This window comes from Triturus cristatus, chromosome 1_2 (genome assembly GCF_964204655.1).
Source record: "Triturus cristatus chromosome 1_2, aTriCri1.1, whole genome shotgun sequence".
In the NCBI taxonomy this organism is placed as follows: Eukaryota; Metazoa; Chordata; class Amphibia; order Caudata; family Salamandridae; genus Triturus; species Triturus cristatus.
In genome coordinates, this window is record NC_140580.1 from 973,904,851 (window position 1) to 973,927,858 (window position 23,008).

A 23,008-nucleotide genomic window follows, 5' to 3' on the forward strand; every position below is an offset into this window, starting at 1 on the left:
AAAGAGCAGGGCTAGGTCCCTGTCGTAACCTTTTGATATACATATCACTGTGGCTGACAACCAGGTGTTAACCTTTGGGTGCTCTCATGGCATGTGTTGGGGGGCTGTTATATTTAAAGTCGCTCCTGCTGTGAATTTTTTTGGGGAGGAAGGGTATGGCAGAGGAAAGATGACTCTTCAAAAGGAAGCAAACCCCCAATACAAATTTCAAAGACCCTAAATCACATTTGGTTTCTGGAAATAGACTGTAAAAAAGGAACCTTAAGGCCCACAAAACTGTCTACTGTCAAGCAACCAGACTAGCTGTGCGACTACGGGAAGCTCTGCAAGACTGTTGCCTGTGACCACTGCTGGAGGCTAAGGCCTTACAGTTGCCCAGCTGGTGATGGGATATTACCCAGGGCATCCAAGACCACCTGCCCCTGGAGCCTGTGAGAAAGAGAGGATCTGGAGGGAGCAAGGTCCATATGGTAGATCCTGTTGAATAGATCCCTGTAGCGAGATGTAGGGACACAGGTTTTGCACCTATCAGGTTGTTGCCCTTGTGCAGTTGGCAACCCACATATTCCAGAAGAGGCCTGCAGTGAACTTTGCTGCACTGATCGGGTGAGTTGCCCATGCACAGGTGTGAGATGGCGACTCTGTATTCCAGAGGGGGCTGCTGTGAAGAGTGCCATGCTGATCAGACTGTTGCCACTGTGAGGTGAGTTGGCACACTGTATGACAGAGAGGGCTGCTGTGAAGAGGAACCTGCTGCTGTGCCTATCGGGTCATTGTCCGAGTGAAGAACAGGTGTGGTGATCTTGTATGCCTGAGGTGGCCACTAGAGGAAGACACGGAGCGCAACCTGGTGGATGCCATTGTCAACAGGATAGCCCGTCTTGGTGACCCCTGCAGGTCAGAGCCCTGACTGAGGATCCAGAACAACTGACAATCCCTCCCACCCGCTTGAAGGGAAAACCAGAGGAGACTTACCGTTGCATCAGAGGAGCACCGAGGACACTAAGCTGCAGATCCTGCACAGCTGCATTTGTGATACTCACCTGAGGTAGCCTTTGCAGCTGCCACACCCATGACCGAGATTCTCTTGGAGTATCCGGAAGTACTACTCCTGCTGTTGCTGGTAAGACGGAGCTACAGGCCAGAAGGCCCCGGGGGAACTTGTCCTACAGATGGCGCTGGAGCACTTTTGACTTTTCTAATAGAGCCGGGGTGGGACTGCTGAGACTGGCTGCTAGTGGGGCCTAATCTAAATGTCATCTATAGGGAATTGGGAATAACCACTACCGCTATCGAGAGAGAAATGGGACTCGGGACTGGCATTATACACTAGAGTCCTGACCTCAGTGCGCTGTGTGTATTGTTTGTGCAAGTTGGGTTTTACTTTGTGTTGACATATACATACTGCTTTTGTCATAAAAGAAAGTATTTGACTTGACAATCACTTATTGCTACTTTGAGTTGTGAGTCTGTGCTCATCCCCTGTGTCTACTTTACCCTCCTCCCAACCCCAAAAACTTTGGGCTGCTCAACACGTGCTACCACTGAAGTCAAGTGCTGAATGAGTACTTGGCCCAGTTTTTAAACATCCCGGGCCCCAGGACATCAGGAGTTAAAAGCCCCAATCCCCATAGTTCCGCCTAGTAGCTCCTGCTTGCCTGTGGCCCTCTGAATGAGGTTTTGATACCCCGTTATTTTATTTGTTTTCTCTTTCCTCCTTTCTCCTCTGATGCTAGAGCATAAAGCATTTTAGTGACCATGCACTTGTCGACATAGATTTCTTTTGGATTTTAGAGTTACTTTTTGCCGATAATTTGAAATGTATAGAGCTTGCCGAAAAGAGGATTCACAGAAAAATGCTAGATAACTAGTGTTGGAGCGGAAGCAAAGGGATTAAAATTCACGGTTTACCGACATCAGGGTTAGCCCTTGCTGCTCACATCTGAAGCAATGGATCTTTGTCATTGTTTTAGAGAAACGTGATGCGTGCTGATGTGACACGTGTTGAGGTGACATGTGTTAATGCCGATGATCCGAGGCTCGTCGAGTACGGTTGAGGCGAAGACGCCAGAGCCCCGCAGAGGCGCTGAAGCTGTCGAAGGGCTGTGCCTTTGCCGCATTGCCCCACCGCCACTGGCTGGTGAGAGTGAGAGTGAGAGTGCCCATGGGAGCCCTAAAGCTTTGTTGCACTCTTGTGCCCCTGTCACACCGCGAGGAGTCAGGCCGAGCTGTCGGCCTCTGCCATGTTGATCAGCTCTACAGAGCCTTCAGAAAGTATACAGTGCCCCACAAAGGCGCACAGAAGTGGCCGGGGTGCACGTGACCCAGCCTTTAGGGTATTCTCTCCTCTTCCTTGCCTCCCCCCTTTGTTACCTTCAGTGTGAATGGTACACTCCTCAGTTCTGATTTTGCAGTGGTGCCCTCTTCCGAACGCTGTTGAGGCAGGGTGAAGGGGTTGGGTGGAGTGTTGCTGGTTGAGTGTTATTTGGCAGCAAAGTATGGGTGCACAGGGACGGAGAAGAGATTGAGGCTGAGTCTGCTTAGGGGCCGGCTGGCCGGCCGATGTGGCTTTCGGGCTGCAGTTTGGGTAGCACTCTGGAGCCCAAAGCAGCTGAGTAAAGTTGGCCAAGTTGGTGGCCTGGTTGCAGCAATTTTTGAACTGCCAATGACTGGTACTGGAACCTGCATCGAGGTTGTACTGATACTCACTGATTTTCTTTTTTTTTCTGGACTAAAGTCAATTTAATAAAGACGTGTTTATTTTTTTCGTCCATTTTATACATCCCAGTTAAATTTGGTTCAATACACCTAAACAGCAGCCAATGCAATCGTTCACAAATGGGTATGAGTTCACTCATTTCGGTCATTTACATCAGTGTATGTGATGCCTTACGTTGTTTACTATACTTAAGTAAGTCTCCTCCACCTTTAATACTGAAATCGACAGAGATGAAAGAACAAGGGGAAATTAGTTGATGTACAGCAAAACAGAATAACGAAGCGTCGACTGGAAGAGATATCCAAATATAAGCCTCGTTAAAGTTAGCATTTTATCCTCTATGGTTAGTTATGTAACTTGGTTTTTTTTGTTTGTTTTTTAAAAACATATTTTATTAAGCTTTTATATTACTATCATAAGAGTTCAACAGAGTTGAGCATACATGCTTACGCAAGTTCCACTTTATTTTTTGCTTCAAATATTATCTCAGCTGGTTAGCAAGTCTTCAAACAATAGAATGATAACATCTAACTCCCCCTCCCTCCTGCATCTGTCGTATAGGATGGAGGGAAAGGTATTCTTAAGTCAATGCCTATGTCAATGGGGTCAAGAACGAGTAGAAGCTACAATGGTCTTCTCATTCTCATGATCTCGCCCATGGGGTGAGGACCTGCTCTATTCATCCCCTTCTTTTGCTTCCTGAGTCTCCGACCCCATTTGTATTAGCTCATGCAATGTGGTCTCCCAAGCCCTGGCTACTTCAATGTGTTTCAGCCCTCTCTTGGCTTCTCTTATCAGAATTCTGCCCATTTTATTAATTCCGCCTTCCAAGTAGTCACTTTCGGGCCCCTCATGGATTTCCAGTTCCTGGTTATCTCCCGTTTTGCTAGTACTAAAGCTAAATCCTGGAATTTTTTTGTGACTTTGTTTTTCGCTGTGTGGGAGAACCATCCTAGTAGGCAATAGGCTGGTGAGCAAGATATCTCCTTGTCAGTGACCTCTCCTACTATCCGTAGCACTCCTTCCCAATATTCCCGTAGGTGCGACAATGTCCAAAACATGTGTAGAACATGCACCTGCATTTCACCACAGCTGGGACAAGCTGCTCCCTCTACCTGAAAGTATATGCTTATGCGTTCTGGAGTCAAGTAAGCCCTATGAAGGACATAGTAATTTATCAGTCGAAAACATGCATTCCTGGATACCTTAGGGGTCCTGTCTATTATTTTGTCCCAATCTTTCAGTGATATCGGGGTATCAAGATCTCCTTCCCATTTGTGGCGTAGTGCTTCTAGCGGACGCAACCCATCTGCCTGAAGTGCTGTATAGAGGCAGGAGAGTGCTTTAATGACGCCTGCAGATAAGGCTATGTAGTAACAGGACTGTTTGGGTGGGGGTTCTGTAGCGAGCGCCAATGGCCATCCAGTTTCCCCCATGTGGCAGTGCATGTAGAATGTCTAATGGAATGTCTGGTGAGTATGGTGTCTCCACTCCTATTTTTTGTAGTCCACGATTCCAGCATGTAGCCTGCACTCTTAAGTGCCTGAGGGTCTTTCCCTGTGAGCCTGTTTACTCTGTGGAATATCAGTAATAGTTCGGACAGAGGCGGGTTAATTACTTCTAGATTTTCTGTTTGCTGTCTTTCAAGGGCTATGTTTCGCACCAACTACTGTGATTGTGTCGCTATATAGTAGGACTCGAAATTAGGGACCGCCATACCTCCCGCCCCTGTCGGCCCTTGCATTGTTGCAAGGGCAACTCTCTTGTGCCCCAGATAAAAGCCCGCACCTGGGAGTTTAGGTCCTGAAAAAGGTAGCAGGAATCTACAGTGGGAGTACATTGAAGAAATAAAGCAGGCGGGGAAGACCTATTATTTTAAGTAGCGCAATCCTGCCAGCTGCAGAGAGCTGCAAGGTCCGCCAGAAGTCTACAGATGTTCTCTGGCCTTGTACTGCCCTCCCTATATTGCCCTCATAGAAGTCAGGCCAATTATGATAAATTCAAAATCCCAGATGTGGAAGGCAGCTAGGTCCCCATTGCAAGCCTCCAAGGACCTTTGCTAGCTCACATTGAGCCCCGAATCTCCTCAATAGGGTCCGGGCCCCCGCCAAATTTTCATCTCTGCCGACTAAAAACAGATCGTCTGCATAGAGTGCTATATGATGATATACTTGCCCTACCTGCAGTCCTCAATATGCCTGTCCCGTTCTGGCTGCCAGCGCAAGAGGTTATATGGCCAGGGCGAATAGAGGTGGGAGACTGGACACCCCTGTCTGGTGCTCCGCCCTACCGGCCACCTCCGCGAGATGATCCCCCCCCCCGTGCGCACCCTGGCCTTAGTTCGCCATGACTTCGTACAACTATGTCCACTCTAAGCTGACAAATGCTTTTTCTATGTCGACAATAAAAATCGTTGCCGCCTCTTGGTTCTCCCTATTTGCCTTCAGAACAGTAAGGAGGCGTCTAATATTGCCAGCTGTGCTACGAGTCGGGATAAACCCCGCCTGGCCCTCATGTACCAGCGCGGTCATGAAGGGCAATAGTCTAGTGGGGAGGATCTGGCTTAGAATCTTGTAGTCAATGTTCAACATTGGTAACGGGCGGTAGGCCGTCCTGTCATGCGCTTCTTTATTAGGCTTCAGTATGGGGATTATAACTGCCTCTCATGGAGTGGCTGGGAGAGAACCCGTCTCGACAGCCCCCTCATACAGTTTCGTAAGTTGAGGAACCTATTCAGCAGAATATGTTATAAAATTCCACTGGGAGCCCATCAGTTCCCGGGGTTTTATTGCACACCATACACTTAATAGCAGCAGCTATCTCCTGGGTTGTGATGTCCCCCCCCCCCCCCAGTGTATCTGCATCGTCGTCTGTTTGCGGTAGCTGTAGCTCTGCGCGGAATAATACTCAGCAAATGTCCTATTAATCCTTTCTTGCATATAAACTCTGCTGCCGTCCACAGTTTCTAACTCCAGAATAGGGGAGCCTCTTTTAGTTGGGTGAGCCAACCATGCCAACTAAGATCCTGACCTATCTCGTTCTGCATGTGTTTTGTCTATGTAGGTCTTAAAGTCAAATCAGCGAAGTCTCTCCGCTTGCGCTGCTACCTCCTTTTTAGCCTCCAGAAGTTCCTTCTGTACCTCAGGATGGCACGGTCATCTTAGCTCTGTTCCGTAGGCACTCCTCTGCTTTTCTCACACCAGTCAATAGGGTTTGTCTAACCCCTTTGGATTCAGCAATACAGTTACCCCGTATCACAGCTTTAAAGGCATCCCATTCTATTTGGTGGGTTGACGCCGTCCTGGCATTATCAGCAAAATTGTGAGTGATTTTGGTTCGAATTGTTCCCCGAAATACCTGATCCTCCAATGCCTCTGGTCTAAGTTTCCATGTTGGAATTTAAGGTCTATGGCGCGCCCATTCCAGCTGCAGTAGCACTGGATTAAGGTCCGAAATAGTGCAGGGTTGTTCAACAGTGTTGACCAAGCTGTGCACATCTCGTGAGGAGAGGAACAGATCTAGTCTAACATGAATCTTGTGGAGGCACGAAAAAAAGGAGTACTCTCGGCACTGTGGGTTCAGGCATCTCCAGGAGTCTATCAGCCCCCATTGCTGCTGACAGTTAGCAAACATTTTGGCTGTACAGGTTGTCTGGGAGTTCTGTAAGGGAGGGTGTGAGCAGTCCATTAAGGTGTCTGTAACACAATTAAAGCCTCCCCCTATTAGTGTCGATTCTATCAGTAGCAGGGCTAGGCGTTATGATACTGTCGCAAAAAATACGTTTTGGTCGACATTCGGGGTGTATATATTTATCAGGGTGATCTCCTTACCCTCTAACCGCCCTCTCACTGCTATATATCTGTCCTCTGTGTCTATTACAGAGTCTGTAAATTGGAAGAGGACCCCAGCTCATATCGATATAAGTACTGCCCTGGCATAGGTCGAGTATGTGGTGAAGTACGCCAGACCTCTCCAATGCCTGCCCTTCCTTATCAGTGAGATGTGTTTTCTGTAGTAGTGCGAAATGCGCCCCTCTTCTCTGTAGGTAGGAGAAAACCTTGTATTGCTTCACCATGGTATGCATACATCTGACATTCCATGTCAGGCATTTATAGCCCTGAGTACTAGTCATGTGCATGCTAAGTACAAGGAAAGTGCCATCCCCGCCCTTGGCGTATGGGCGTGTCTACCTTTCTAAATGTGGCCCATCTACGTTCATGTATGTTACTGTGTGGCTTACTATGCCCCTTCCCCAAAAACGAAAACCTATTTCCCCAACTCCCCCACCCAGGTCAAGCAGCAAAAGGCTGCTCGCCCAAACCATGCATATGCACAATACAATACGTGGAAGATCTCCCACAGTTTCCTGTGGCATATTGGGGTGTGCCATGTAGTCCCTCAGCGACCAGGCCCTCACCTAGCTCGAGTATTGGTTGATGTGAGACACTGTTCAGGGTGGGTGCTTAAGACACCTCAACAGCTCTTGGGGGCAAGCCTCTTGGCTGCAGTCAAGGTCATAGTTTGTCGCTCATCTCTGACCTGACCCTCCACATCCTATATGATATCGTCCACTGTGCCCGGTGTGACCGTTGGCATCTCAAATCTTGAACTTTCAGAAGCATTTGAGTCTGGGTCTGACTCAGAGTCCCGAGTAAGGGAACACCGCTCTGCCGTCTCTCCATCTGCCTGACCACCACTTAGCTGTGCTATTACCTCCATAGCTCTCTGGCGTCCCAGGCTGGCCTCAGCTCGGGACTGCGCAGTTTGGCTTAGCTGCGTTTGATTTTTTCTGCTCTTCCGACGCTGCCGCTGCCATACTCCTTCCTCCGCAGCCGACTTCGGGTCTGTTCGAGCTTCTAGCCATTCACAAACATCTTGCAGAGATTGGAAAAACTGCACTCCATCAGGGGTTACCACGCGTAGTTTTGTGGGGAATAGCATTGAATACTGACGTTCGAGCTGTTGCAATTTCTGCTTTACTGCATGAAAGGATGCTTTTCTTTTCTGGACCTCTCTGGAGAAATCGGGGAAGATGTGCACTATTGCATTGCTAACTATTAACTCTTTTTTCTCGCGCGCCTGGGCAAGGGTACAGTCCCGATCCTAGAAGTGCAGAAGGCGCGCTATTATTGATCGTGGGGGAGCGCCCAGCGGAGGAGGTCTAGCTGGAACCCGGTGGGCGCTTTCCAGGGCAATGAACTCCAAGAGACCCTCAGGAGCCACAATCTCCCTTAGCCATTGTTCCATGCATTGTACCACATCAGCCCCTTAAAGTTTCTCGGGCATGCCCATGACCCTAAGGAGCCACAATCTCCCTTAGCCATTGTTCCATGTATTGTACCACATCAGCCCCTTAAAGTTGTTCGTTGGTGGTAACTTTCTCCGCCAGTTTCTTATGGTCATCCTTGAGTAGGGTAAGGTCTGTGCCAATATTGTCGATTTTTGAGTTCTAATGCTTCCCTGGAGGCATTGATAACTTTTAGTATATCCTGCATTGAAGAATCACTGTTAGGTCTTACTGTCGCCGGGGCAACTGCGGCCGCCTCCCCAGCCACCTCTGTGCTCTGTTTGTGGCGCTACCAGGCATTATTTCTGCATATTGTGAGTCAGTCTCTGTTTAGGATGGTGGATAATTCCCCTGTACTGGGTTACGACTAAAGGCTCAAGGACTTCCCCTGGTTTAGATTTAAGTATAATCCTAGACTCTGTGACCAAGCTCCTTCGCAACCCGGGAGTGGATGTTCCAGGGCTGGAGCGAGACATTGCCTGGGGTTTGGTACCAGTTTACTCATTCCCTGACAGACGCTCTTACGAGCTGCTTAATGGGTGGGTATCAGTAGGGCGGTATGCCGATTCATGTCTAGAGTAGAGAGATCACCATTACATCCTTGCCTCTCTCTTTCTTGCTCTGCAGGTCGCAATCCTTCCAAGAACGCCCTACCTCCCAGACAATACTCCGAAGGGACTCTACTACTTACAGCATCCTTCTTGATTTCTTCCTATTTCCCTTTTTCCCCCGGGCCCAGTCTCCCGCAGCTGGGTTCTTTTTCCTCTGCTGGGGGTTATGCTCTAGGGAATTAGGGATTTTAACTGCTACCATCGTCCCTGCTGAGATCAAGAAAACAGGTTAGTGGCGTTTCTCTATATGTGTGCTACTGACAACCTGGCAGATCTGACCGTTAGGTTTTGGGATCTCCCCCACTGACGTGCACTGAAGATCACAAGTCTGTCCCAGGTAGTACACAAATCTACATGGTAGGTGCGTCGGCCCTGTGGGGAACTTCTCATGCGTGGTCTGCCTGTAACCTTTCATGGCGCCAGTCTCACCACCTTTTATGAGTTGGCTTCCCCTATTTAGTGTCGGGATGTTGCACAGTCATTGGTAAGCCAGTGTTGTAAGCAAGTAGCACGATTGAAGGGAAGATTGTGGATCTGCCCCGGTTGCGAGTATGCTGCTGCCGCTACGATGTCCCCTGCTCCCATTCCCAATGGTAGCTCTCCGTGCCGTAACAGCTGCTCTGATTGAGCGTAGTAACCCCTCAGACTGCCGAGTACTGTCCGCCTTTTGCTGCAGATCGGTGTGCTGTGCAGTGGCTCCTCGGGTCTGTCTGCATGAACGCATCCCCACTACACCCTCTGTATCAGATGTCTGCCTTTGTTGCTGCACCAGCGCCTTCTCAGGTTCGATGTGCCGCAGCTCACCCTCTTCAGTTGGTTGCAGAATTCCTAATGTGGCGCTCTATGGCCCTAGGCCCCTCGCTGCAGGGGCCCTCTCCTTTAGGTCTTGCAATCAAAGCCTCCTGCGAGATATCGGTTGAAGGCTGGTGGCAATTGGCAATGTTCCATTTCAATAGCTCCGGCTCCTCCCAGTGCTGCTGTTGCGCGCAGCAGATGCTTTTGCAACTGCCCTAGCAGCCTGGCAGGGGCAGTAAGCTTCGCCGCAGCCGCGCTTCGCTATCAGCGCTCCTCTCTTCCACTTTCATTCGGGCCCAGAACGGGTGTCCATGGCATTGCCTCGCCCCTCAAGGCCCCTCGCGGCCAGCTGCTGTCTTCAGTTCCCGACCTCCGCCCTGGATGTTGGTTTCGGCGGAGGTCTTTCCTCAGGCTCCCCGTTTGCCCCAGAGTTTCAAGCAGCTCTCCAATCGGTGCAATGCCCCCAGAATTAGCTCGGCAGTATGCTGATGCCCAATCGTGCAGTGGTGCTCGACTCCTCCAGGTCGCGGTGCCTCACTCTCTACTCTCAGGGGCTCTCCGCTCCAGCCTTCATCCGTCGCTGCTCCGACTCTCCTCAAGCTTCTGTGGGCCTCAGCCGCACCTTCCTATTGCCGCCCTGTCAGAGCCCTGTCGTCCAGGCCCTCTGCCGCCAGCGATTTCGGGGTGTACAGTTGTCGGAGCCGCCTCCGACTAGGCAGTGTCCTTTATGATAGTGCCCAGGAACATTATTTAGACTCTTGCAGGTTTGCAAGAGGTCAGGATGGCGCCAGATGGGGCCCGGCCGCGAGGAGCTCCGAATAGAGCTTCTTACTCCATCTGCGTTAGGCCACGCCCCCACTGATACTCACTGATATGGATTCGTGTTTGCTTAGCACTACTAACTCTTCCACTTACCTGTTCACTTATCTACCTTGACTGCCTTGGTTGGCTAGCTCTTTTTTGCCTGTGTAAGCGGCTTTTCGTAGCTAAGGCCATCCTTTTATTAGATAGCCCGATAAGATGCTGTTAAGGAGATTATGTTCTGGTAGAGGGATTGCTACAACCAATTCCTCCAATAACCTCCTGAAATAAAAAAAAAATCCATGTATCGAAAGAAATCTCAGTTGTCTCACCTGAAGTTTCATCCTTCAATTTTGACTTTTTTTCCCCCCAAAGAGTGGTATTGAGGAAGGAAAAAAAGAGATGGCCATTGCTAGGGATCAAGTAGCTGACGAGCCATTAGACTTCTTCACGCCAGGAAGCCCAAATTGCCCCTTTCTGCAAAGTTAAGTTCTCTTTGTAGATCTCTCTGTGTCGTAGAAGTAGTGGAAGAAGTTGATGTTGGTGCTGTATCCAGGGTAAATATCCCTTTTAGTGATCTTGAGACGGGTCCTGTGGATGCTGAAATATTTGTTTCTGTTCCAAATAGTTGTATTGATCCGATCTTCAAAATTGGCTCGTCTGGTACGCAGGAGCTGGTTCTAAGTCCTGTTCAGGCAGATCTTTCGGACACCCAATCTGGGTCAAGATGCCTTTCCAGTCTCAGAAAATATGTCTCACGTGGAGAATCTTTCGGAGCCCTGAAGGGGACCCCAGTGCGTTGGAGGACTTTACTCTGCCAGAGATAGGTGTCTTAATGACAAGAATCGGCTGAGGAAGGCCTGTTTGAAATCGTCTGCTGCTTCTGGGGGTTGACCTGTACCAGGTCTCGCAGTGCTTGCCCAGTCGCCCTTCTTTGTCTACTTTGCATAGTAATACGCCTTTTTTGAGTATCTCTAAGTTGAATTCAATTAACTCAATGAATTGTGAATCAGGCGTGTCCTCAGGAGCACAAGTGTTTGTGAAGCTGTTTCATCGAAGAGGAAGGGGTAGGTGGGGGAAATCCCTCATCTGACATTATGTTTTGTATTGAGAATGTTTTAGCTTTGATTTTATCTTTATTAGATAGATCAGCTGCTAATTAAGATCATGTGTGGGATGTGTTGTCTCCAATTATGGGGTCTAGCACCTTACCTCATATACCTATGTCAATTGCAGGGACAAAAGGTAAAAGAGGTGAAATCATAGGTTTCCCAAGCCAATGTGAACTGTCGGACTCTTGATGATATGACGGCCATTGAAACCTTAATTGAAAAGATTCCTCTGGCTAGGGACATGTCCATGTATTCCGCTTTTATTGATTTCTCCACAACGTTTGACAAGGTTGACCGAGGGACACTGGGGAGAAAATTGTCTGCATTAGGGATTTCTGCTCATCTTTTGAGGCTAATAATTGCCTGGCACTCCTGTGCTTGGACTCAGGACTTGATGGCAGGGAATCAAGGTTTGTCTAGTTGGGTGGTGACACACAATGGCTTAAAGCAGGGGTGCCTCTTCTGTTTTTCACTTTATACTCACAATTTGCTTTGTACAGTTGGTCAGATAAAGGGGTATCCACCTAAGTTAGGTTTAATGAATGTTAGACGTCTTCTTTATGTAGACAATGTTATTTTGCTGGATCTAACCCCCATAGGCCTTCATAGGCATCTCTGTGTGTTGGAGAAATATGCAGAAGGACATTTTTTAAAAATAAACAAATCTAAGATGAAAGTTATGATTTTTAGACCAAAGTAGTGAAGAATTAGGAAACATTTTAATGGGTCCCTGGGGAGTGTTAAATTGGAAGTGGTGTAGTTTTATTCTTACCTCTGCAAAATCATCTTATGTAACTGCCTAAACAAAGTTCGTGCAAATTACTGTAAAAGTAAGGTGCTGTCCCGGGCTTCTGCTATTCACAGATTGTATAAGTGCTGTGGGCAAAGGCACTTTGCACATGTTCTCTCGGTCTACAAGACAAACATATCGCCTTCACTGAGTTATGCCTGTGAAGTGATGGACGAGCGGCACTGGTCCTTTTTCAAGAAAGTAAAGGGGAGCATATGACGCAAAATTTGAATTCTTTGGCTTCTCCATCTGCTCTCTGGCTTGAATTTGGATTACGTTCCACAAGGGTGCTTGTTATGGCAGTTGTCCTGAGTTGTGGGAACAGTTTACTGGTGGTAAAATAGGTTCTATTCGATCTGCATTAAAGCTTGAAATTTTTCATAGCTTGAAGGGAAGAAGTGCACTTTATTCTAATAATATAAAAGCTCTGGAAATGTTTGAGATTAGTCAGAGCAGGGATGTTCCTTTCCCAAAACCTTTTCTATAAAACTTGATAAACATTTTTTAGTACATAGTGAGTAGAGAAAGGGGTGTTTTGCTTTGTTCACAGCATGTAAGGAATTAAATTATAATAGAGAGTGGCATTTGAAAGAAAAAAAACAATCATATTTTTTATGGAATCTCCCACATGGTGTACGGCGAAACATCTTGTTATTAAGGTTGCATTTGCTTCCTCTACGAGTTATCACAGGAACATGGTAAGACATACCAAGGGATGAGAGCTTTTGTGATCCCTGCCTGAACCGTGCCTACGACTTAAATCATGTGATCTTTGTATGTCCACCCCTTCGTTTTGCACTTTGCCACCTTTTGAGACTGTTCTTTTTGAAGCATAATATAACTTCGGCAGTTGAGGCTCACCAATGTGTATTTGCCCCTAACTGAAATGGTTTGCACAAAAACGTTTTAAATGGGTTTTAAATTTCATATGTTTATCTGTAATTGCTCTCTCTACCTCCCTCGAATTGCAGCGGAAGGTAAATGCTATTATGCAATGACAAGTACATTTAGCGCTCTATAGGCTATGTGTTAAATTGGATGCTCGACAGATGTAATGGGATTATTGCACTTTATCATTTGAGAGAACAGAACTGCTTCTAAGCTCTTGCCCCTTTCAGCACTTTATCTGCTCATAAATTCTTTTTATTCTTTGTATTTTACTATAGAGTGTATTGTATTTTGTATTGTCTTGAGCATCCAACTGTTCTGCCATAAATTGATTTTATGGCGTTATTGCAATATTTCAGCTCTTGCCATTTTATAGTAGAGCACTGCATTTAGTATTGGTATTGCGTATTTGTAGTTAATAAGATTGTATATATTCTCTGTGATAGCGTTTTGTACTAGATTTGTCACTTACACATATTTTGGCCTTTTGATGGTTATACCTATGGATCTTTGTATGTCAATTTTGAATGGATGAAATAATTAATTTTTTGATTGTGTTTCCTGTTAAATGTTTTTCTTGTGAATGTTTTTAATACCGTTGTATTGAAGATAAGGATGAATTGTTGTATAGTTTTTGTGGATCTCTGTTGAGGTCCATACCATACTATATAAAAATGTAATTGAATTCTAGAAGATCAGGAGCTGTGTATCACATAAAAGTAATATATAAATTATAATCACAATCCCCAATCAATTTTCAGTCAATAATGAGAGTTTGATACGAGTTAAACGGTTTTATTAATTAAAACTTTTAATAAATCATCTTCATTAAATTATAAGCTACTTCATATTAATATCAATCATCACTATGTGAACAGAAATCAAAAATCAATATTAGTTAATCACATCATATAATAAATTCTAACAATTTTTTATTTTAATGTTTTTTTATTTTACAGAGTTTTATATAGCGCGAACTTGACCCGAATCGGGTATCGGATCGCTTTACATAGCACCAGTTGTATTACATGAGGACACATTCATTTTTGTTAGGCACGGGGGGATTAAGTGATTTGCCCAGAATCACAGGATGTTCAGCGTCATTGCCGAGACTTGAACCCAGTTCCACAGATTTAAGGTCGACCGCCCTAGCCGTTAGGCCAACTCCTCTCCCCAATCTGGTGTAAATGAAATCCGTCAGAACCCATAAAGAGTTCTAGTTTGAGAGAGTGAGAGAGAAGCATCAAATTTAGCATAAAAGTCAGCCCAAATAGATCAAAAGTATATCAAAGAACTACTTCCCATAAAGAAAGGTTCAAGAAAACTCAGTCTCAAAGTAACGTGACATAAAGTCTGTATATAAGTGTGTGGAAAGTAGTAACCTACTCTACGAACTCGCACTAATATAGACAACACTGTTGCAGTTTTCAGTTTTCTTCCACCTTCAGCCAGCCAATCAGTTTTTCAATGCTTTCATGGGAATAGGATCACTCCTCCTCCTCTTCTTACAGGAATACGGTAGTCCACAGGCAGCAGTGTTTGCAACTAAGCTGTATCATTTCTAAGTTCATGTGGGTCATTCTCCCATTCAGGTCTACTTTCCTACTTTTAAAGTACATTTCTAACCTTCTAATATTAAGTTTCTAAACAATGGTATATGTAGAAGTTGAAACACCAATATAACGAAAAGAAAACATTTAGCACAAAATCCATTCATATACTTTAAAAATGTTGCATCTTCATATATGTACTCTTCACTACCCCCATTACAAGACTAATTTGTAATCATTTGTTAACAGTGATCTTTGTGTAAATAGAAACATTCTGCGGAAATATATGAAAGCATATATTCAACTATTATTTATTATTAAAAACATGTTAATGGAAAGGTCATGAAATAAACATTTTATGTGCATTTAGCGTTTCTAGTCAAGTCAGCTTGCTAGGGAATGTTACGAGTAGTAACTGCTTTATGTTCCTATTTTTTTAAAAAGCCACCTCAATTGCTGTCAATATACCAAAAGCCAGCCTCTGGAGATCTTAAAAATCGTAGCCGGTCCTGGGGATTTTTGTGTGTTTACTCTGAAGGCCTGAGACGCACACCTCTGATTGATCTGTTGTGCTGAGCCAGCTAAATGCCAGCTACACTTACTCAGTGTGAAGGCATTTTGGTTCACGGTCAATTCATCTGAAGTGAAAGATGAGGAACTTTCTCTGCACCTTCCCTTTCAATAAATTATGAGCTCCCCTTACTTGTGAAAAAGTATTGCTAATGAAATGTACTGGGTTGAAGCGCTTGGCGAACTTCGAATTTTAATCCATAAATGCATTACTGCCGTGTCGGAGATTAAGTATGTAGATCCCATCGACAATGCCCGACTCTGGCAGCTCGCCCATGTGTTTTATGACAGAGGCGGAGGAAGCCATCTTTGAAGGTGACCTTCATGAGAAGCACTATGTTGTTTCTAAACTGATCTTCCCTCAGTGTTCGCGTTCCCTTTTCTTTCATTAGCTGCCTCATGTACAGCTGTTTGCCACCTTATGTTCTTGTCAGAATTGAACAAGCATTGGCATAGCTAATAGACTGATGTTGGCACCTGCCTTTTGGTTTTGCCAATGCTAGTTTGTTTTGTCGTTGTTTTTTTCCAAACGTAATTGTTTGTGAAGCTACCAGGCCGTTATCATTTTAGAAAAACAATAATTGGCTAAAAGCACACATTTTATTTTGGTCTCAAAAGCCACACTTTCTCACGATATTCCCTGGCAGTTAAGGGAACTATATTGTGTGTCGATGTGCTCCTTGTGAAAGGCAAAGGGCCAGATGTACTAAAGTTTTTTGCAGGTGCAAATGGGTTTTAGACCCGTTTGCGACCGCAAAAAACTTGTGGCCCATGTACTAATCCTATTTTGCGAGTCGCAAATCAATTTGCGACTCCCAAAATAGGATTAGCGAATTTTCTATTAGGAAGGGGTGTTGCATGGGGGTCCCTTCCTAATAGCGACTCCTGAAGCTATGTATGACTGTTTTGCGACTGCAGTTGCGGTTGCACAACAGTCGCAGTTTACCACCCTCCACAGAAGGGTGGGAAACCGCTCACAAATGGGAAGGGGTCCACAGGGGACCCCTTCCCCTTTGTGAGTGGCTCTGGAAAATATTTTTAAGGGCAGCAGTGGTCCCACTGCCTGCCCTTAAAAAATGAAACTGAAAAGCTTCATTTTTATTTTTGAATGCACCCTGTTTTCTTTAAGGAAAACGGGCTGCATTTAAAAAAAAAAGACTGCTTTATTTAAAATCAGTCCCAGACATGGTGGTCTGCTTACCCCAGCAGACCACCATCCCTGGGAGTGCCAGCCATTCCCAATGGGGTCACAAATTGCGACAGCCTCATTACTATGCATGAGGCATGCAGTTTGCGACCCCATTGGGAATCGCAAACAGTGTCTCAGACTCGCAAATTGGTGAGTCGTACATCTGGCCCAAAATGCCTTTACTCACAAGGAAGTTAGGCATTGGTTGAAATGGGCAGACCCACTACCCGATTCTGTATGCTTTAGTGGGCTGAATCAATATGAATGACACATTAGCAGACCAATGGATGAAGTGGGCGTGCTGAAAACCGTGTGTGTGTGTCTGTGTGTGTGTCTGTGTGTGTGTGTCTGTGTGTGTGTGTGTGTCTCTGTGTGTGTGTCTCTGTGTGTGTCTGTGTGTCTCTCTGTGTGTGTGTGTGTGTGTGTCTCTCTGTGTGTCTCTGTGTGTGTCTGTGTGTGTCTCTGTGTGTGTCCACACAGACTTCCTCAATCATGAAGGAAGGCGCACTCACGAACCGGTTGTTCATTTAAATTTATTTACATTCGGACATGCAGCCTGACGCGTTTCGTTCTTTGCGAACTTTATCAAAGGCATAGTCCAGCATTGATCTTCACACAAACCATTCGTCCATTCGAGGTTTTTAAAATCTTGGCCCTCATTGGACCTCCTCCGTGGATGCAAGTTGAGGCATTATGGGACTTGTGGTTTGCACGAACATTTTCACAATCAAACCCTCCAGTGGGTAATACCTGGTCTATTGCTGTCCATTTGAATGTTGCACTTTTTGTGCTGATTCGTTCCATTGCAGCCCATTTTCAAAGCTGACTAGGATACCAGCCAGGATATCAAATCCTGCTGCGGTACTTACCAAATCTAGTGCATGCTGGGAACTGTAGTCGGACATTGAACTACCTTTTTCCTGATTGCAGCAGGGTCAGCTGATCTCCCACCAATGGGAGCGCCATGGGAGATTCAAAGGTGGGAGATGGTGATAACGAGTTGACAGCGGCATCTGAGGAAGGCTTTGGCCGAAATGCATTATGCTACGCTGCAACCTGTGAATAAAGGACTTCCCTCAAAATTCCCCGCTTGGTCTTGGATTGCTTTCGGAGTGAAGTGATAGTTTTGGTGATATTTTTCGCGCTTGCCAGTAGCGCGATACAAGGACCCGTCCATGAAGTAGTCCTGGGATATGCTGGCACACAACTGTTTTTTTGCACCAAGGGATTGGTATTTCCAGTGACCACCTCAAAAACGGACCTTGTCAGAGGCTGCTGCCATTGGCAGACTGTGATTACACGGGGAAGTGAGTATGATTTCAGCTCGCTTCGCGGTCCTGCCTGTTCCTGAATTTGAGGCTGGACGTAGGGGACTTGAGGGGGACCTGAACACAGTTATTGCGCGATCACCAGCTGCTACACGGTCCCCCCTTTGCAAGGCAATATCAGCGTTCACAAGGACAATATCAAATCCTGCTGCGGTACTTACCAAATCTAGTGCATGCTGGGAACTGTAGTCGGACATTGAACTACCTTTTTCCTGATTGCAGCAGGGTCAGCTGATCTCCCACCAATGGGAGCGCCATGGGAAATTCAAAGGTGGGAGATGGTGATAACGAGTTGACAGCGGCACCTGAGGAAGGCTTTGGCCGAAATGCATTATGCTACGCTGCAACCTGTGAATAAAGGACTTCCCTCAAAATTCCCCGCTTGGTCTTGGATTGCTTTCGGAGTGAAGTGATAGTTTTGGTGATATTTTTCGCGCTTGCCAGTAGCGCGATACAAGGACCCGTCCATGAAGTAGTCCTGGGATATGCTGGCACACAACTGTTTTTTTGCACCAAGGGATTGGTATTTCCAGTGACCACCTCAAAAACGGACCTTGTCAGAGGCTGCTGCCATTGGCAGACTGTGATTACACGGGGAAGTGAGTATGATTTCAGCTCGCTTCGCGGTCCTGCCTGTTCCTGAATTTGAGGCTGGACGTAGGGGACTTGAGGGGGACCTGAACACAGTTATTGCGCGATCACCAGCTGCTACACGGTCCCCCCTTTGCAAGGCAATATCAGCGTTCATAAGGACAATATCAAATCCTGCTGCGGTACTTACCAAATCTAGTGCATGCTGGGAACTGTAGTCGGACATTGAACTACCTTTTTCCTGATTGCAGCAGGGTCAGCTGATCTCCCACCAATGGGAGCGCCATGGGAGATTCAAAGGTGGGAGATGGTGATAACGAGTTGACAGCGGCATCGGAGGAAGGCTTTGGCCGAAATGCATTATGCTACGCTGCAACCTGTGAATAAAGGACTTCCCTCAAAATTCCCCGCTTGGTCTTGGATTGCTTTCGGAGTGAAGTGATAGTTTTGGTGATATATATATATGTACTAATATTAAAATATCTTGGCTAACGTCGAACCCAAAAATGCAATAGTAAGCTCTCATTAGATATGTACATTTCATAGGCTCCAAAGTTGCGATGTTCTAGGATATAAATAAAGATTAATGGTGACCCCCAACTTGGGTCCTTCTGTGGCAGTCGTGATCTCCGACGCAAACAGATGAACACAGGCGAACTGCTGTGTGTCCAAACCTGGAAAGGTGTCAGTTCTTTTCTAAGACCCTATCCCATTACCAAAACCTGTGTTAAGAATACATCCTGATGCTCCCGCCTGTGTTTTTGGGGACGATCTTTTTTTAATGTTTGTTTTTGAAAATCCCTTCGTTTTTACTTCTACAATACCAGCCTGTTTTTGTCTAAAAGATCTTAATTTCAGAATAGATTTTTATGTTACAACTAGTTGTAGAGCTCCTAACTTGTGCAGTATCCTGGTGCTTTGTGTGGTACAATCAAATTAAAGGGAGGGAAGGAGAGAAAGAACAGAAAGCCTATGGGAACCTACATGATGATTAGTGTCATGATGCATATGGAGTTTATTATGGGCTATATGATTGTTTAGCTGGGTGTGGATATACCACAGTGTGTTGGGCTGATCTGTTTATGTTCAGCTGGAATGCGGGTTGATTGGCGAAGTGCCTGGGTATGTTTAGAGCCATAGTAATGTGGAAGGTTTTACTGTGTGAGGATCAGCAGGGTATGTGGACAACTATGGGAGAGGGTTACAGTGCTAAGTAAGGTCTTTTATAGGTTGTGTTTGGGTACGTCATGTGTAATATGTGGGGGAAGGTACTTGAGGGTCTCTTGGGCTGTATGTGATGGTGTGTTTGGGCTGTGTGTGTAAAATAATGCTGATGGCTGCAGGAGCTCATATGGGGATACCTGGGGCTATTCTGGCAGTTTTGTGGAGTAAGGGTGAGCATCTGCTAAAAACTGTATAGGAGTTTGTTGGGGCTGTTTGGGGGTATTGGATGGTTTTAGTTGGTTCTGTTAGATGCTAATTATCTGTCCCGAGACTGTCTAAAGGTTTGCTGAGGCGTTGGCTGGTTATGATGGAGGCTTTGATGAATTATGTTTGCATGTGGGGTTCTGTTTGAGACTGTTAACAAATCTGTTTGGAGCGTTCAGTGAGCAGCTTGAGCCTGTAGTTTTATTTTGGGAATTATGTTGAAGTCGGTATGGTGCTGTGGCAATCTATAGCTGTACAAAGATCTCATGGGCGGTGTGGTCGCTTCTGTTTGAAACTGTGAAAGAATATGTTGGAGGGGGCGATGTAAGAAACCTTAGAGACGATTATGAGGACATGCTAAGGGCTCATATGGTATTATGCCCCTCTTTTACACTTCGGTAAAAGTTAACACTGGTCAAAGGTATTAATTCTCAAAATGGAATTAAAGAGGACAGCACTGTACCAGGTTTGTGGTTGAAAGTGTCTTGGCATACTTCTTTCCCAATAGTATTCGATTTTGCACCAAAGTTAGTGTGATATCATTTAATTGTTCTAAAATCGGATTTAAAACACAAATATTTTAATTAATGATAAGTATGTTTTCTTTTGGCGGCGGCAAACGATCGAGATTAATGAGCCTGGTGCCAAGACACGTGTTTATATGCACTATAATAAACTTAAAATGACAGGTGGAAAAATAGATCTTTTTTTTTAATCCACGCCTTCACACTTGTTTAAAAAGGTTGCATTGTTAGGTTTGATTGGATTTGGGCATTTCAATTGATGTACACATTAATTTACTTTATTCCCTACCTTCCTATCAGGTTGTGACCAGACTCATTCACCTGCTTGGCAAGAAAATCCTGGGCAACCTCCAGCAAGGAAGCGGTACCCTTACTGGTGAGAAACTCTGACCCCCTAAGTAACAAATAAATAATGCAAGGACTTTTTTAATCACTGTGGAATTTGTTTTTGTGCCATTCTGCGGGTTTCTCAAATGTTTCCCAAATTTTCAGTGGTCCTATAAACAAATTGTCGAGCCATGACCAGTAGTGAGCACGAAAGGCAGGTGCATTGGGAAGAATCATTAACAGATTGCCTGTTCCAGCAACAATTTTGTGCACTAAATTGATACTTAGGTGCATACAAAGTGCAGCCTGTCTGGAAAAAGGCTTGTCTCAACTAGAAAATATATGGTCCATATGGGAACAAAGAAAGGAGGAACGTTTAAGTGCCTTTCTACCTGATACATAACCAGGCAGGTTTGCCAGTGCAAAATATGCAGGGTTAGATGTCATGCATATGTGCACAGAACCATGAGTTCCATACATTTAGGTGTGTATGCTTTGGAAATTGTGTGACTTTCAGAAAAGTTCATAAATTAGATTAAACCATAGTAGGAAAATCTTCGAGTTGTGCATGTGCAACTCATAAGTGGGTTTGTAATACCTAAACTATAATGTCGTAATCTGTAAAATCACATTTAATATCTAACAATATATTTTGAAAATAAAACTTTGGCTCCTGTTTGCTTGTTTTCCTGTGAAAGTTGCCTGGGGAAAGAGCTGCTTGTACTCTCATGCACCCAAATCCTCTTGTTATTTTTTTTTTTTAACTAGTGATTCTTTATTGAAGTCTAAAGCGTACATGTTACAAAAATAGAACAATTAAAAGACTACAACGGATTCAGAACTCTGCTGCCAGACTGCTCTTACATATAAAGGCTCAAGCCCACATCTCCCCTGCCTTGAAAGCCCTACATTGGTTACTGGTTGCCAGAAGATCCATATTCAAGCTGCTTGGTATCACCCACAAAGCGATGCATAGAACAGAACTGCTCTTCATCAGAAATCAAAATCACCAAATACATTCAGCAAGGAAACTTCCGCTCTAGATTGGCACCTCGCCTCAAAATCCCACCATACAAGAAAAAAACCATGGGTGGCACATCCTTCTCTGTTCAAGCAGCCAACGTATGGAATTCTTTACCACGAAGCATAAGATCCACAGATAACTACTTTGTCTTCAGAAGACTACTCAAGAGTTGGCTCTTCCCCACATAACAACCATACTCAAACATAAATATATAGCATATCCCTCTGTATATCAGCATTTATTTGAACTATAGATGCACACCTACATATGTGCATTGCTTTGTATAAACGTGTATTCTAATTGTTTTAAATATATAGATATTTTTATTTCTGCTTAACAAATGTACATATTACTTATAGTTATATTATTCTGTTTAACATGCATATAGGTGACTGCATAAATAAGTAAATCGTTTATCATAACTATCTACAATTGCTTCACTATTGAATTACAATTTTTTTTAACTTAAAGTACAGCAACACTTGAAAGTCTTAGTTTAATAAATACAACTTAAATCTACATATATTACCTTCCTTATACATATATACCTTCCACGTACCTATGTATCTTTATATTTATTACTTTGCTTCCTAATTCAGCATATCCAATGCACTACCCTGTATCTCACCCTATACTTCTCGCAGTATATCCTCTACCTCCACTCTGACTCATCTCAAACCTCATTCTAGTACTCGTTCCTGTCCACTGCCCTATTTCTCACCCTATACCTCTCTCAATATAACCTCTACCTCCAATCTCTCATTCGTCCCAAACTCCATTCTGCATCATCTCATACCTCTTTTACTATTAACAGTTCCCAAGTAAGCCTTCCCTCTGACTCTTCCCCCTCCACCTCAACCAGGTTTTCTCCAATCTGAATCTAGCGTTATCACAACCTACTCCTCTTCCTTGGACGAGCCAGTTTCTCATCTCCTTTACATGGTCTCAGACTAGCAGTAAGCCGCCCACAAAAGGTAGTGCCTCTTCCGCCTATCGGGCCTGTCACAAGCTGCAGCCGGAGATTATTAATCATGCCCGGACTACAACCTCCCCAGTCCTGACAAGGGAGGTGGAACGAGACACCGCCTACCTTGATAGCTGGATCTGCGAGATGGTTAACTCGCTAGCACACATTTAAAAGATATCTCAGGCTAGATCTTGCCCTACCGCCCCATGGTTTGATGCCAAGCTTAGCACCTATAAAGGTCAATGCAAGAAGCTTGAGAGAGCATGGAGACGGAATTATCTCACAGATGACAAATCTGCATACAAGAATTCACTAAAGTTGTATCAGGGGAAATTGCACCTTGCCAAAAAAAGCTTCTACGACACTAGGATCATGGAGGCGGACAACAAAGCAAAGGAAATCTTCAAAATTGTAGATTCCTTCCTGTGCCCCGCTGTCACTTCCGGAGCCTACACCCCAACGGCAGAGTGCTGCAAGGAACTCAACCTGTTTTTCTATGAATAAATC

General features: G+C 45.1%; 1 protein-coding gene across 2 annotated transcripts in view; it reads left to right on the top strand.

Annotated features, from left to right (window-relative positions):
- Positions 1–23,008, top strand: part of PNPLA7 (patatin like domain 7, lysophospholipase) — a 1,876,659-nt gene that overhangs the window by 883,940 nt on the left and 969,711 nt on the right. For both annotated transcript variants that reach the window (XM_085610534.1, XM_085610541.1), the window contains exon 21: positions 20,484–20,559. In XM_085610534.1, coding sequence (XP_085466660.1) covers positions 20,484–20,559 — 76 coding nt within the window. The remainder of the gene's footprint in view (positions 1–20,483; positions 20,560–23,008) is intronic.